Consider the following 16,010-nt stretch of genomic DNA (forward strand, 5'->3'; position numbering starts at 1 on the left):
AGAAAAGGTCATGCGACTGTTCTGCAGTCTGCAGCACCCTGGGTTCCCCCTCAGGTTTTGCCCCAGATGCCCAGTCCTCCTCCAGCACCCAGCGCCTCCCCTCCTGGCCCTCGGTCCCATCAGCCCCCTCCCCCAAAGAGGGTTGTGGGGCCTGGTTTTGTTGTGTAAACTCATTGAAAAGCAGCTCTTGCTGCCCTGGTTCAACGCTATCTCAAAAGCAAACATGCTGCCGCCAAGCTGATGAATTCTTGACAACGGGCCATATCGTAGCTGCTGATTGGAGGCTGTTGCACACCGCCTGAGAGGTGCCAAAAAAATGAATGCCGTCTACTGTGGTTTTAACCCCGTCGATGTGAACTCCAATAGTTCGTTGCCAAAATCCTGTCACATTCTCAGTAACCCTCATCAATGCCTCCCAAAGTTCACAGCTCTCACTTAGAATACAGAAATGCTGAAGTTTTAATCTCTACATTCAAAAAAAAAAAAATACATCAAATCTTGTCTGTTAACCATTTACTCATTTTGGTCAACGTTGATTGTATATTATTTCATCAATAAGTAATATACTTATTACTCAATTTAAAGATCTCTATCATTGAAGACATTGCTGAAACAAAAAAAAAGCATTAGGTGATGCTGACCTGCAGATGTGTCTGCAGATGTGGTATCATGTCATTGTTAATACAGACTGGTCCAGCTGGCCTGCATCCCCAGCCTTACACACCCCTTGGTAACCAAGGCTTTAATAGCAGACACAAAAAAACATGCCGTTCAGAACAACTGAAAATGCGATCATTTGAGTTACCGAGGCCAAAGATTTCTTTGAGACCAGCCACCTCCTTCAACTACCCTGAGGTCAAGAAGTAAAGACCGAAGAACACCAAAGTTCTCACAGTGGTCGGGGTTGCGCGGCCGAGAGCCGTTGAACAAGTAATTAAATGGATTTGGGCTGGGGCTTAATCTCTGTTTTATTCAGCTGGCTGGATGTCGGGTTCTCGGCAGCCGTCAGCCTGATATATGGGTGTGGAGGAGAGGCCAAAGGAGTGGAGTGGGGAGTTGTTGGCTAAACACCCATATAGTGAGAGGCCTTCCCACTTGCCTGGCTGGCTGTATGAGTGGAAGGATGGATGGATGGATGGATAGAGCAGCCGTTACTGTGAGAAAAATTCCTTGGCTGGACCAGCCAGGTTGAGGCGCCGGGCCAACCCTAAACCCAACACCAACCCCATTCCAACCCGAAGATCAGTGCAGCCAACACAGCCCCCCAAACACTTCAGGGCAAAGCAGACTTTACAACCCGGTTCACCGGCCAGCTATCAAGCAGCACCCACACTTTGCTTGTTTGCAATCCACCACCCAGGAGAAGCACAGAGAGGATGGAAGCAGGTTGTTGGATGAAAGGTTGAAAGGAAGAACAAGAGGGATTTCTTTCTTTTTTTTCTTTCTTTATGAGGGCTCACACCTGGAATAACAGGGACAAAGCAGTTCACTTTTTCTCTGCCAGCAGCCCAAACCCATAACTCAAACTGCACAAGAAAGCAAAGGACCTTTGAGGTCCCTAAACCCCCCCCCACCCCCAACTACTCGCTCCTCCTCCTCTTCTTCTTCCTCTTCAGCCCTACCTCCTCCTCATCTGCTTCCTCCCTTCCCCTCCTTCTCCTTCTGGTTCTCCTCACCCAATATCAGTCACGGCCAAACCGCAGCTGCGCCCCTCAGTCGCACTGGCTTTCTCGCTCCCATGCCACGGCCTGATCAAACGAACAGAGTGAGCCAAATCAAGAGCTAATCACCGCCAATTGTCCAAATAACCTTTCCCGTGTGTGCTGGGGGAACGATGGAGGGGAGGGGAGGGGGGGGAGCCATAAGGTATGCTAAGTAGAGGTGGTGAGGGGAAGAGAAGGGAGGGGTGACCCTGGGACCACCTGTTTTTATGGAGCAGAGGCCCGGGCACTCAGCAGCGCCACATTATCCCTAATGACTCTCTGAGGTCCAGCGTTGACATTAGCTGCCTAGCCATCAGAGAGCCCGGCATGTCCCATGGCTCTGTTTCAAAAAACTGACAGGGGAAGCAGAATTATGAGGGAAAACTCTCCAGTCCATTATCAAAGCCCGGCTTTTCCATCAACCCTTCCACCAGTGCAACTGCATCTGCATTGCCAAGTATTATCTGCCCGTTGTAGCACATCACATTTTTGGGATTTCCGTACATATGAAAGCCGATTAGTAAAAGGAATTAGCATTACAAAAAAATACCAAGATAAAAACAAAACATGTAATGTTCCTTAGATGAACCACCCACTACTGTTTTATGGCCGCTGGTAGCTGATTGCTTTTAGTGTTATGTTTAAGTTCATATTTCGGTCACACCTCCTCAAAGAGCAACCCAACACCCCCATGAAAATCATGTTTTGCTGATATCCACTGGTTTAACTTGTCACCTTGCTGCAGTGAGGTAGAAGTGTACTCCTAGGGTGTGTCGGTACACTGTGACATCACTGTTGAGTGTGGTCATAAGGCTCAACAGAGCACACCTCAGACCTCAGCCAGAGGACAATAAACCGCTGCCTTTCAGCATGATGTGAAGCTGCTCTTTAATAATTGAAGCTTAGAGAAAAAATGTTTCTGTATGTGTTTATGTTAAAAAGGAATATCAGCATTATCAGATCTTGGTCTCCAAAAAATCCAGTATTGGTTCTAATCCAAACAGCGTGTTGCTTCTTTTCCCTCAATGGGTCGTGTATTTCTCTTTCGCTTAATATGTCTCCCCACCTTCTGCTCCCCCCCACCCCTAACACACCCTACTCTGGTCAACCATGCTGTCGAGTTGTGCGTCACCCGTTGCATAAAGAGATAGCGGTGCTTAACCTCTGAAAAGTAGCGAGACGGCCACAGGAATGCCCAAACTAAACTACTCCTACAGCTCCAGCTCCATGCTGAGTGGAAGCATCTGCTGTTCCTGGAACTCTCCCTACCCGCTCTTTCTATGTGTGAACGCCTTTCTCGCTCTCTCTCACTGCTTTTTTTTTTTCTATCTCGGTGTTCTCTTCTGTTACGCTCTCCCTCCATGTTCCCTCCTCCCTCTCTCTCTCTCATCTGCTCCCTCACATCTCTTCATTATGTTAATCTCTCCACTTCTTTGCTACAGCTGACTTAAATGCACTGCCCTGTTCCTCCCCAAACATCGATTTCAGAGCAAGGGTGAGCGAAGAAGCTGATTTGGCCTGAGGCTAGTTTTTTGAATTATTTATCCCCCCCATTACTGTATACATGACATGTAGACAGTTTGCCTATTTAGAGGCTGGAAAGAACCTTCTCTTCCACTTTTGCATTGAAGCTGACTCTGTTAACAGCTTATGCTCTCACAGTAATTTTCTTGAGCAGAATTTGTTTTGTTATTTTGCTTTTTTAGTATGACTTGAGGGCTTGGATTCACACACAACACACACACAGTCAAGTCTCCCAGACACTTCACTGCATTTCACCTCAGTTTGCCTCCAGGTACTATCACCAAAAACGATGGCGTTGTAACAAGTCGGTCTTCTGTGCCCCCACTCCCCCCCTCAGAGAACATCAGAGGACAGTTTTTAAGTTCCAATAGAGGCGACAGAGACCCCAATACAACAAGACTGATTGATGAAGGGGACAAAACCTGAGATCTCTGGACTCTCTGACTGTCTCTACCCCCCCCACTCCCCACTACTAACTTTCCCTTTCATTTGAAGCAGTAGCTTGAAAGCAGAAGCAGCACCAGCACAGATGAGATGTGTTCATTTGTGCGTGTCAGACAGCAGTGCATGGCATGAGGGTTTGACAAGTTGGACACTTCCAAACAAACCGGGGCTATTCTGCAAGGCTGGCTCCAAAGAAGACTAGTGTGTGTGTGTGTGTGTGTGTGTGTGTGTGTGTGTGTGTGTGTGTGAGAGAGAGATTGTAACTAGCTACACTCAGAACAACAGGCTAATGCTTCCCGCCGTCACTTACAGTTTGTCTTGTCTTTTCTCGATGCACGCTCTTGGTTAACACACACACACACACACACACACACACACACACACACACACACACACACACACACACACACTACCCATCTGTAGTGCCCTCTCCCAGGCCCAGTCTGACGGCATCGTGTCTCTGTGGTGAACATCTCTCCTGCCTGTCTCACAGTATCCTATAAAAAAACATCCAATATCCTTATGCCTGAGTTTATAAAAGAAAACACCATCACTCATCTTTAAAATATTTCAAGTATAAGACAAAAACACAGAGACAATAAATGAACGAAGAACTTTTAACATTTTATGTATTTGACAGATTAAGGGATTGTGTCTGCCTGTGAATTGGTAAAAAGGTTTGTTTCTGCCTATGACATGGTAAATACAGCATGAACAAATTGTCCCTATATTTACATTTTCTATTTTCGGTTGATTCACATAAATTCCCATGGGAAGTTTCCGCCTTGAATATTTCCCTAAATTCTGCAACCCCAGTCTTGCCGTCACTGAAAGGTTACCAGGCAACCAGTGTAAACCCCAGGAAGTCTCTGCTCTCAACCAAGAAAAAGTCTGACTCACAATCTCCCCATGAAACTGCATCATGTCACTTTGTTTTTTATATTCCAAATTAAATGAAATGTTTTTTGTTAGCACTTCATGCTGATCCATATCCATATCTAATCTAAACCAGTTTAAAGTTGTTTATCTCCAAAGGTGGTCTTTCATGCTTGCAGACAAGTAGTGAGTTTCAGTAGATGTGCTGGCATTTCATCACAGCGCTGTGTTGGAAAACAAGTTCGACCCTTTGAGAAAAATCAAAGTTCTTTTTGTTTGTGGCACTGCTGGCTTCATACCAGAGTTTCAGCACTGGCGTGTTGTTTTGAACTGTGTTCACACTTTAGTTGATGACTCACTACTGTGAAGACTGGAGTCGCCAGTTACAAATGTGTTTCTTTCTTTTTCCTTCTCTTTACTATAACTCCCCTGAACAAAAACATTTTTTTGGGGGGGTACTTTTGTGTTGGCTTTCTTATTAAATCCAATACATTCTGTATTATGTGGGGAAGTGCGGTAAATTAGTTCAATTAATCTTGTAATGTATAATGCTGGCAAAATGTAGAGTTTTGTATTGATTTGATAATAGAAAAAGAACGGGTTATTGGTTATTCATGAGAAAGTTACACAGCACGGTATAAACGGAATACATTCAAAGGAATACAAATAGCCCAACTTTAGCAGATTGATCCAGTTTCTTCTAAAGTGACATCAACTAAATTGTGGGAACACTTCAGCTGATGGAGGCTATCTGAATTCTTTTATTGAAAATCCCTTAATGCGAAGATAAATTGTTTTAAGTTTAACGCTCCAACAGTGAATTCTGAACACATGCTAAAACTTTTAAATCACCTTCCTTTCCTTTTATAAATTGCCTGTCTGCAGCCCGGTGGCCGTGATGCTGCTTGCAGCTATAATCTGTTCCTATTATGTAGGGAGGTGGGAAAGTTAGAATGGTTCTAATCAACTTGTCATCCATTTCACCATTGCCAGGTGAAATGAATGTTCATGAAAAGAAATCACATCAGCGGGGAAATAAGGAAAAATTGAAATCTGAATAGTTGATGACAACTAATGACCACAGAGGGAGACCACAGCCAACTCCAACAGACGGGTGCGATGACACGCCGGCCAAAGTACTGCAGCCGCTTCAATCTGTTTGAAATAAAGGCACTTCAAGCTGTGCGGGATCGTGTTGTTTTAGTCTACCAGATTGTATATATGATGCCCAAATATACTAGATGTTCTGCAGTGTGACCACCGTGTTTTTTTTTAACCCCATTAACAGTAGCATTTGTTTAAGTAGAGGGAATAAGAAGAGAAAGCAACCGGCTCAGGTCGGAAGATGCTTCCCACATTTAGAGACGTTAAAGGTTTGAAAGTAAACATTTTGGCAGTTTACCACAAACCCGCCGACAAAACACGGGGGAACCCCAGCACCTAAAAAAAACATGATGAAATTCTGCCAAGAAAAAGATAGAGTGCTAAATCCAGAAAAGGAATTATCCAATTTGTTGAAGCTTTTTGATTTATTGCCGCTCATGCTTGCCAGCACAATGTTTTGATATTTATACCTTTATAGACATTTTTAAGCAATGAAACGTAATTGTGCGCACGCAGTTTTGGCAACTGAAGTGCGGCAGATTACAATCGCTTGTCAAGCTATGCGAGGGCATTAATCAGTAAAGATCGCACATGCAACCTCAACAAATAGACTTTCCACATCTGTGTGCTGTTAGTGAGTGAGTAGAATACATTAGCAGGTGGCCCAATATTTAGTGGCACATATATACACATGTATATGTATATGTATATTTGATGGAGAAACCTAGAGTGTCACTAAATGCTTACAACTATGTTATCTTTGGTCAGCTACAGATCCTCAAATACCATCACATAGACTCAGAGGTTTGAGTTTTAAAATGAGCGTTACAAACACAAGCATTTTTGATCGGCCCATTGGTAGTCAACACTTTTAATAGCCATGCAGCCATTGGTGTTCGTTATGTTCTTGTTCCCTTAAAATGGTCCTCTTCACTGGGTCCGCCATGTTGCACCGCCATGTTTCTACAGTAGCCCTGAACGGACAAACCAAACCCTGGCTCTAGCGGGAGCCTTTCGCGTTTTTATTTGTTTTAAAGCCACCGTATAGTTCTCTGACGCTCTTGTGAAAGGGAGGAGTGAGCAGAAGAGTATTCAGTTGGTTGCAACCGGCAACCTCACCACTAGATGCCGCTAAATCCTACACACTGCGTCTTTAACAGCATCAAACATTCATACAGAATTCCCAAAAACCTGGAGCGCATTGGGCTGAGAGTCCGTAACGCGGTCGTGAGCCTGTCTGAATTCTGTAGAAGCTAAAGGCTCTTTAATTTAGACACAGTTATGCTTTAACACAAATATGGAATACTTTTCCAGAAGTATCGCGCTTAAGTGCGGGGTCGACTTTGGACTCACTTTGCTGAGGCGTGTCATAGTCTCCATGCAGTTCCATGCTGGGATGAAGATAAAGGCCACTACCACCAACCTGTCTCTGTCATCTTATTCATCTCTCTGTCTCTTTTGTCTCTTTCTGAATTCCTGACTTGTTTTTTCTCTTCGTTGTACGTTCACATATCAGCCACCAGAGAAATGTTCCTCGTTTACGAATGCTCGGTATGCTGTGCTGCTCTTTCTGCATTACGACAAGTAAACAGTTGTGAACACATGCAGTAATTTCATTTAGAGTTTAGAAAATCAGTTTTTTTTGTTTTGTTGTATATCTCTGCCCTCAGATCAGCGTGTCTCAAGCTCCAACAGTGCAAAACAGGCCCCGGGAAGACTCGCTGGTTGCTATGGCACCAACTAATGGGCCTCCTTAATAAAAAATAAATTTAAAAAACATTTAGAAACATATATTTGAGGCTTAAGGTTAGCTGCAGCAATACAGATTTCCAATAGTCGCATAGCAACTGCAACAACATTTTACAAAAACATCTGTTTAATATGTCGACCCATAAAGGAGCCCGGTGGACGGGGACCGGACCTCTGTTTGAGCCACAGAGCTGTGGGACACGGTAGCCGGGTTAAGACGGGGGGACGCTGCCTTTCATAAAGCCAGATGATTCCTCCTGATTCTCAGTGACGAGGCGCGCACGCAAATATGTTTAGTACCAACGCAAACATTAAAATTCACTCAACATACTCGTTCTCTCTCTTTCTTCTTCGTCTTCACTCAGATCGGGTGAACGCCTGACTGTTTGTACGCGCTGTCTGTCTTAGATTTTCCATTTTTGTCTGTCATCCTTATGTTTCGCTCCTTCTTACATCCTGTTTCTCCTTATTTTATTTATTTTTTATCTTTGATATAAAAGTATAAAGAAGTCATGTTTCTATTCCATCTTTTTCTCCTCTGCTCCGTCCTCTCTGTGCGTCTGCCACAGTGACACCTGTCTCTTGCATGCGCATCAAAGACTTGACAAAATGATAAAACACATTCCATGAAATCGAAGGGTGTCTCGAGTGTTAAAAGAATAGGTGGAATTCTCTCTATGTGTGCAAATACTTTTACTTATGATTGGAGTCAACAAAATGCTTGTTCTACCTACTTCCTACTATCATTTGGCTAGTCCTATTCCAAATCTAACAACAAGAAAACACAAACTGTAATCTGTTAAATCAAAGAGATTGAAAGCATTTTGTCACACAGTTGACGGCTTAAACGACAAGACTTCATCCTACAAACTTACTATCACCGTTTCGTCAGCTGGAATTGGGGTAATGGTCGTCACCGCCTGAAATAATTGGTAGAAAAACACATATTTGAATGCTGCTGTGTGCTACAAAAGGCACTGGTGTTACCATTACTCATTCAATGAGACAATATTCTTCTCACACCTATGAAACCTCTCTGGATAATATTTGCAGCACGGAGCAAACAGTAAGTCTGGATGGTGGGTGTCTGCTGCACCTGCTCCTGCACGAGTAGACCTCTCAGTGCAGCAGCCTCTTCTTCATTTCAGCGTACACCATCTACACTCTGCTAATTATTTAGCGTAAAAGGCCTACAAGAGGTGAGGATTTGAAGTTATTGTTCTCCAGGGTCTGCCTTTTTTGCACCTGCCTCACACTCCCCTAGCACAGGTGCTTCAGAGGTGCCGAAGAGGCCCGAAGCAGAGTTTTCTGCCTTTTTATACAATTCAGCTGAACACAGTAAAGCCTAACCCTCAAAGAGTGGTAACTCCAATGGTGTGTGTGTGTGTGTGTGTGTGTATATATATATATATATATATATATATATATATATATATATATATATATATATATATATATATATATATACACACTATATTCCAGTCTCCATCTGCAGGCACAGATGGACTGTCACATGCAGATACGGCACATTTGCGAGCGCGCACAGACGTACAGGCGTATATACAAAGACCTTTCGGAGAGCACAGATGGTCTTAGATCCTCGTTCGGGTTTCATCTACCGACCGTTCGAGGCTTTGCTGTGTAGTTTAATGACACACAAACCTTTCGGAGAGTGTGTCCAAAGGCTGAGAGCAAGGTGTCAACACAACTCTTGGGTGGTCCATCTACCCTTTCCAGCACTATATGCCTTCCTGTGTACACCACAGTGACGTACTGCGGTTCTCTCTCTCTCTCTCTCTCTCTCTCTCTCTCTCTCTCTCTCTCTCTCTCTCTCTCTCTCTCTCTCTCTCTCTCTCTCTCTCTGCCCACATACAGCAAAGAGCCACTTCACTTTCCCAGCTCTGATGACGGAAATGAAATAGGCCTGGATCGTTTCATCCAGCGAGAGAGAGTGAGAGAAAAGCGCCGGGATGTCACTCGCGTGCATGCAGCTGCCCTCTTAAAAAACGCGGCTGAGCTTTCGGCTCAGCTTCAGTTTTATCGCATCTCGCTGCCCAGACAGCTGTCAAACGAATGACATGTTTTACATCCACTGCAATTTGTACATTTTCATCGGCCTAAAATAGCTCATAAAGCCTCTGTATTTTTTTTTTTTACCGGCGGTTTCATTTCTGGCGTCTTCTTTTCTCGGGGTTGATCCAATGTTGCATCAGAATGATTGCCATGGGATTCCTATTAGGAGGGAGGAGGAAGAGAGTGACAAAAGGAGAGAAATGAAGGATACAGAGCAGGAAGGAGAAGTGGAGAGGATGGTAAAGAGGCCTTCAGAGAGCGAGAGAGAGAGAGGATGAGATTTGTGAGGAGGAGGGAGGGCCGAGGGCCAACGGAGTCAGAGATAAGAGGCAGCGAGAGTGATTGAAATAGGATTAGTGGAGACAGGCTCTGCATCCCCGGCCACAGCATCACAGTGTTAAACCTGTGCTTCACAGGGACTGCCTCTGTCACATCAAAGCCTCCCCAGGCCTGCCTGGCAGAGAGGCGAAGGAGCCACCGGCAGGGTCGTCCGCAGCCACACAAACACACACACACACACACATACACACACGAGCCACATACATGAACAGGCTGATCCCGTTCTCCATCCATCTCCAGTATGCCTCCATTATACAGGCAGGGAGCTGGCTCCTTCCACCTCGCCTTTTCATCTCGCCGCAGTGTCTTTGCGGTGTGCATTTGGACCACTGAAAGGATGCATTGATGAGCCATCTTTAACATTTAATGAGGCTAGCAGTGATGAGTTGGCATTGGAAAGCTACTGTCTCTCTGCTTCCCCAGAGTCCAAACAAAGTTTTAATGAGAACTTTCCCCCAATTTTGTGCCAAAAGCACTGAGCTTTTTAACTGCTTCCCAGACTGAAAGCATACAACATTTTTTCACTTAGGTTCTGAAGCAGGGGCACACCTGTGTGCAATTAGACAGATATGCATACAGGGACAAGCATACTAGCTAGCTCAGTGGCTGGCATGTAGAGCTGGGAATAAATCATTCTGATCAATATCAATATTGTGATGGAAGTTCTGTGGTTTAGTTATCACATTAACATATACATTAAAACTTGTTGGATGTGACAAGAAGCTATACTTCGGCACCAAGGCGAAGCCAGAATTCTTAAAACGTGACGCTACTCGTTTTTCTACAGTTCCGCAGGTACAATAGGTACTGCGAATAAAGCTCTGACTAACGGTGTCCCGCCGTCCCCTGTAATGCTTCTTGGTAAACAACAAATCTGTGTTGAAATCGACAGGAGGAGAGTTAACGTCAGCTGTTAGCAGCCGTAGGGCAGCACGCTACCAGTCCAGATTGACTACATAACGGAGCCAGCAGCTTGAGTTAGATTACTGCATTCAAGTTCTATTCAGTAAAATGAGTATTGGGGTGAAGGTGATCATGATCTTGTAAAATGTAGGTTTTGCTTGAAACTTGAGGCGGGTCCTCTGGGAATAACAATAAATTCACAAAAAAGGTAATAAATGAGTGTATGTTGAAGTACGTGGTATTTTTTTTTTTTTACCTTGGTTTTAAATTGGGCATCGAGAATTCTAGAACTTCACAGTAGTTTCACTGGTGTATCGACTTCTGGTATTGTGACATCCCTGTTGCTTTATAATTTAGTGATTAACTTGTATGATCGTATTTCAGTGTTTTGGCTCGGTTCAAAATGAAGTGGTTTTCATCTTCACTTTTACTACACTTTTTTTAAAATGTGTTCTGATAGTTGAGATATTTTTTTTAAAACCTCACATTTTTTAGATTGTCAGTATCTATTAAACCGTATGAATAGCTCCTTGACATAAACAAAATGTTGTTGTCTAGCTTTATTGTGCTATAAAATTATATAAACCATTGTTAAAGATTATAATCAATCGCAAATTTTTACTCGTCATTCCTCTCCAGTTTATTCCTCAACAAACTGTGAAATACTGCAGTTGCTAACCCAGCTCTGCATGCTCTCTAATCACACAGCACTCACTGTTCCATGTTGGTCTTGTGTACTTCAGCTTGAGAGCGTCTCAATGTGATCAAACGTCCCACGTTAGTCCTGTTCTGTTGCCATAGATTATGGATCTCTAAAGCTAAAATGGCCTGTTTATCTGAGGAAGAGAGACAATTCACTGATTGGTGAGTGCTCTCTCTCTGTGTGTACATATTTGTGTGTGTGAGTGTGTGAGTGTACTCACACGGTACATGTATTTGTGTGTGTGAGAGCTGGTAGTTTTCCTCTAGTAGCTCATCAGTTCATATCCACCACCCACCCCACCGCAGCATGCAGTAAATAGAGTCTCCGCCACTCGTTGAGAAATGGCACAATTATCCCCTGCTGGTGAAATATGGGCCGGGATGCACCACTGCTTCTTCCCTACAGAATGTGTGTGTGTGTGTGTGTGTGTGTGTGTGTGTGTGTGTGTGTGTGTGTGTGTGTGTGTGTGTGTGTGTGTGTGAGAACACAGCAAACATCCTTCCCCTCTGCTCACTCACTGTGATGTGCGTTCACCACACAGGGAATTGTTCTCACTTATGTATTTATACACAAACATGTATGCATCGCATAAGCAAGTTTCATTGTACAAGTGAAGTCGCTGTCACACACACACACACACACACACACACACACACACACACAGACATGCAGTAAATGCAGACATGCAGATTGGCACACACACACGCACACATGCTGTACTGACAGTGCTACAATGCTTCTCGCCCTGCACACAATGCAGAATGTTGCAGTTTTAGCTGAGACAAGCAGATAGAATAACTCACTGTCAGTCAGTCAGTAAGGTCAATCTTTCAATTCCCCCCCCAAAAAATCATAGCAACCCACTGTGCATGCAGAACTGTGGAGTAAAGGAGTGTAACACCTTTCAGTTTTGCAGGGAACTACAGCAGTGATGTAATGATAATAGTCTTTTGTGAACCATGTCATCTTCTGTGTTGGGCTTCAGACAAATACTGCATCTTACACAGCTTTGTTTCTTATTATGTGAAATAATTCAAAAATGTTGCACACTCACTTAATTGAAAAACCAAAAATGATATAGGCATCAATACCACATACTTAACAAATAAATCAACCCATCAGAGGGCACCAGTAGCACCTCCCACCATTCATACAAATCAAACTTCCAGCTGTAAAGATATCAAAATACAAAATGAATACATGTAGATACACGTCATCAGAAAGAATACTTCCATATGTAAGGCTGAATTGGTAATGTCATACAATGGGAAGTTTAAATGTCAGAGGATGAATCTATTGTGGAGTTATCATACAATAGAAATTGTTTATTTGCGTCTGCAGTTTTCACCTAAATCCACCAAAAATTCACATTTGCAAATCTTTACTTGTAATATGAAAATGATTTAACGTAATATAAGTAATCAATGAGGGAAGGTTCATGGTGATATAGTTAGTTTTTTTTTTTACTCTATCCACCGTGTGTCTACAAAATGTATGGAATTTTACAATACGGTTCTTATGAAGGCCGTTTTTCTCAAAATGAGTTTTTCTCATACTCTGAGACAGAAATCTCCACTTCAGTAGCTCTTACATACACCACACTCTCCAATTCCATTCCTATCTATATTCTGACGGTTTTCACTGAGGGATTTGTTCATATATCATTCATAGCCTGATTTACACAACATTTTATTCCTAAAAACATGGCGAAAATGGATTTTTATGGCAGTTTTTTTGATTTACGGTGTGGTACAAGGAGATATCTTAAATTCCATCTGCAAGAACCTTTGACTCTAATATGTCAACAAAATGAAACAAGAATTTTGAACCTGGCTTTCTCCAATTTTCAGATTTATAGTAAATCTGAAGCTTGTTGTCTGGTTTATTTTTAGAAACTGCCAAAATACAAGTGACCCACAAGATCTCCACACGGTTTCAAACCAGATTAGTGTGCAGTAGAATGAATGAGTGTTACTGTAGCCTCACTGCTGACTGGACTTTTTGTTCAGTGTAGTTTTCAGGTGTGAAAGGAATAAATCTGAACTGAATATGTTGTACTGTACACTAACGACTTAACTTTTAAGAGCGTTCGCTGTGCTTGTGTGCTTTCAGACCTTTTGAAAATGTTCAGTGACTCGCTCAAATGTCAGAGGGCTGCACATTCATTTGAAGTCAGCCATAAACATAATGTTATTAACCTCAAGTGATTTCTCTTTCCTATGGCTTTTGACATTTGTGCGACTTCGCAAATTGCCAGTTGCAACTAAATGGCACGGCGTATGTAAAATAAGACATTTACTTAAACCACGGGACGGCACTCTTAGTGGACTGCCCCCCCCGAGTCAAAGGTGTGCAGGTCAAAAACACTCAATTTCATTTCTCTGTCTTTACAGGTACGGAAAAATAGTGTCAACCAAGGCCATCCTGGATAAAAACACCAACCAGTGCAAAGGTAAGTCATTACTTTGTCCGTCTTGTACGCGCACCTTGTTTTAGTGTGCCAGCCATCACTCTTAAGGCCGTGTCTTGTCACGGTGAACAGCAATCCGAGCCGTAAATTTAGACATCAGCCGAGGAAGCCTTGCACCGTAAATCAGTGATTTAGCGAGTAGCTGGCTCAACGCTGCAGGAAGACTTCGGGTAAACAACCCGCTCTTAGATGTCCCCTCCCTGTCTCCTCTTCCATTTCCTGTTTTGCGATATGGAAGACCATCTTTTTGTGTGTTTTTGGTCAAAGGTCCATTCACAGTGATGACATTAGCGGCTCGTTTTGAACCCGTTTCTTGTGCACGCAGGCACACTGCACGCATTTACACGCTTGAACATCCACGCATACTCGACCAATTAGAGGGCTAACAAGGTAGCTGGGATTTTATTAACTGTTTACTATCGTTGTCACACTCACCTTCTCGGGGTCTTGGCTCCGTCTTCACTTCAGCCGCCGGCCTCGCATTGGCTGTAAATACATTTCACATGCTTTTTTCTTTTTGTGACCAATCAGTCGGTAATGATCAAGACCAGTCTTCAGTGAAGAAAGAGGGAGAGAAAGAGAGAGGGAGAGAACGAAGCGATAGCGAGATGAGAAAAGAAAAAAAAAAGATTAGTGTGCTACTTGCCCCGAGGTGTCTGGCAGCACTGTTTAAGAGCTATTGAAGTTCCATCAATACTTTTAATTGCTTTTTGTGGTTTCCCGGCTCTGAAGTGTGGCCTTTCAAGGTGAAGCTGCCTTCTTAACCCTGCTCCACACCTGAGTTTATCCTGCCAGGCATGCTCTGGGTCAAAATGCTGAGGAAAATAACCTCTAGCCTGTTAGAGGATAGAGAGAGAGAGAAAAAAGGTTGATTATCTTGACTGGTCCTTTTCTTTGCGAGTCCTACGGGCTATAACAGACGAGACTGGATGCATGTTAGTATGAAGGATGTATCTGTAGGTCGCAGGACACAGCACAGGGTGGAGTAAAGAGGAGTTGAGGGAGCTGAGGCTAGGAACAAAAATGTAGAGGAAGGTTAGACTTTTAAGTCAGTCTCCCTGGTTTAGTTGCTAAAACTGAGTTTGAGTCGTGTGTTTGTTAAGCCTGTCGTAGCAGAAACACATCCACAGAACTGGTCTTACTACAGCTGCTCTGCTAACGTGCTAACAGACACACACAGATGGTTCACTCACTGCTGCTGCTACTGTTCAGAGTTTAAAAAATAAGAATAATCTCGTAGCCGTCCTCCAGCCGGTAAAGGTCTCCAGAATGTGACTTGTGGTCGCTGGGTCCTCCAGAATCTCCGGCTCTCTTCTGGAGCCACAACTTAGACACTTAGAAAGTGTGTTGTCCCCACATGGCATCACGGTGCGTCCCCACACATGTATCGATTAACGGTTGAATGTGTTGAATTTAGGACATATAAGGGGCGTAGGTTTGCATCTAAAAATCCCCAGACGTTTGCGGGGCAGAGAGCTCAGCCAGTCTGGTATCGCGAGACTACGGTGAGGTAAACCGCTTCCAGTTTCTGCGATGAAAGAAGTCCACTGTGCTCGCTCACAGGTTATGCCTTTGACTTGAGTTAAAAATCAGCTCGGCTTAGCACTATGTGGTGTGGGAGACAATGTTTCCCATAAGTCACCCTCCTGGAATGCAGCGCTGCAGAGAGGCCAAAAAAGCAAACATAAGCAGACGTATTTTATGACTGGAAAGGATGGTTCTGCTCTGCATTCATGTCTACAAAGAGTGTGAGGAGAAGGACTGAGTAACCTTGGAGAGAAAAATACAGTCCTTTAGCGTTCGACAAGAAATGTTGAAGGAGAAGCGAAACGGCGCGAAAACAACATTCCCGCCGCCACACCTCTGCACCTCTCCCCTCACGTATCTCGCTATCTCGTGAGAGGTGAGCCGGTATCAGAGCATTAACGAGGCACGCAGGTGCATTGAAGCCTGGAGGGCCGGCGTGCGTCTGCGCTCCCGGTAACAAAGCGAAAACCCGACACATCGCCCTGATGTAGTCACGCATTGTTTCCAGTCATTTGACCCTCGGCGACCCTGACACTTGTTTAAATGTCAGAGCGGCGGCTTATCGCTGCCGCGCCGTTGTCACACGGGCGAGCAT

General features: G+C 43.9%; 1 protein-coding gene across 4 annotated transcripts in view; it reads left to right on the top strand.

Annotated features, from left to right (window-relative positions):
- Window positions 1–16,010, top strand: part of rbms3 (RNA binding motif, single stranded interacting protein) — a 236,651-nt gene that overhangs the window by 87,541 nt on the left and 133,100 nt on the right. For all 4 annotated transcript variants that reach the window (XM_068711238.1, XM_068711242.1, XM_068711239.1 and 1 more), the window contains one exon: window positions 13,812–13,870. In XM_068711238.1, coding sequence (XP_068567339.1) covers window positions 13,812–13,870 — 59 coding nt within the window. The remainder of the gene's footprint in view (window positions 1–13,811; window positions 13,871–16,010) is intronic.

The sequence above is a fragment of the Cebidichthys violaceus genome, unplaced genomic scaffold, assembly GCF_023349555.1.
Source record: "Cebidichthys violaceus isolate CVI_PGR_0920_01 unplaced genomic scaffold, fCebVio1.0.p SCAF_16, whole genome shotgun sequence".
Classification (NCBI taxonomy): Eukaryota; Metazoa; Chordata; class Actinopteri; order Perciformes; family Stichaeidae; genus Cebidichthys; species Cebidichthys violaceus.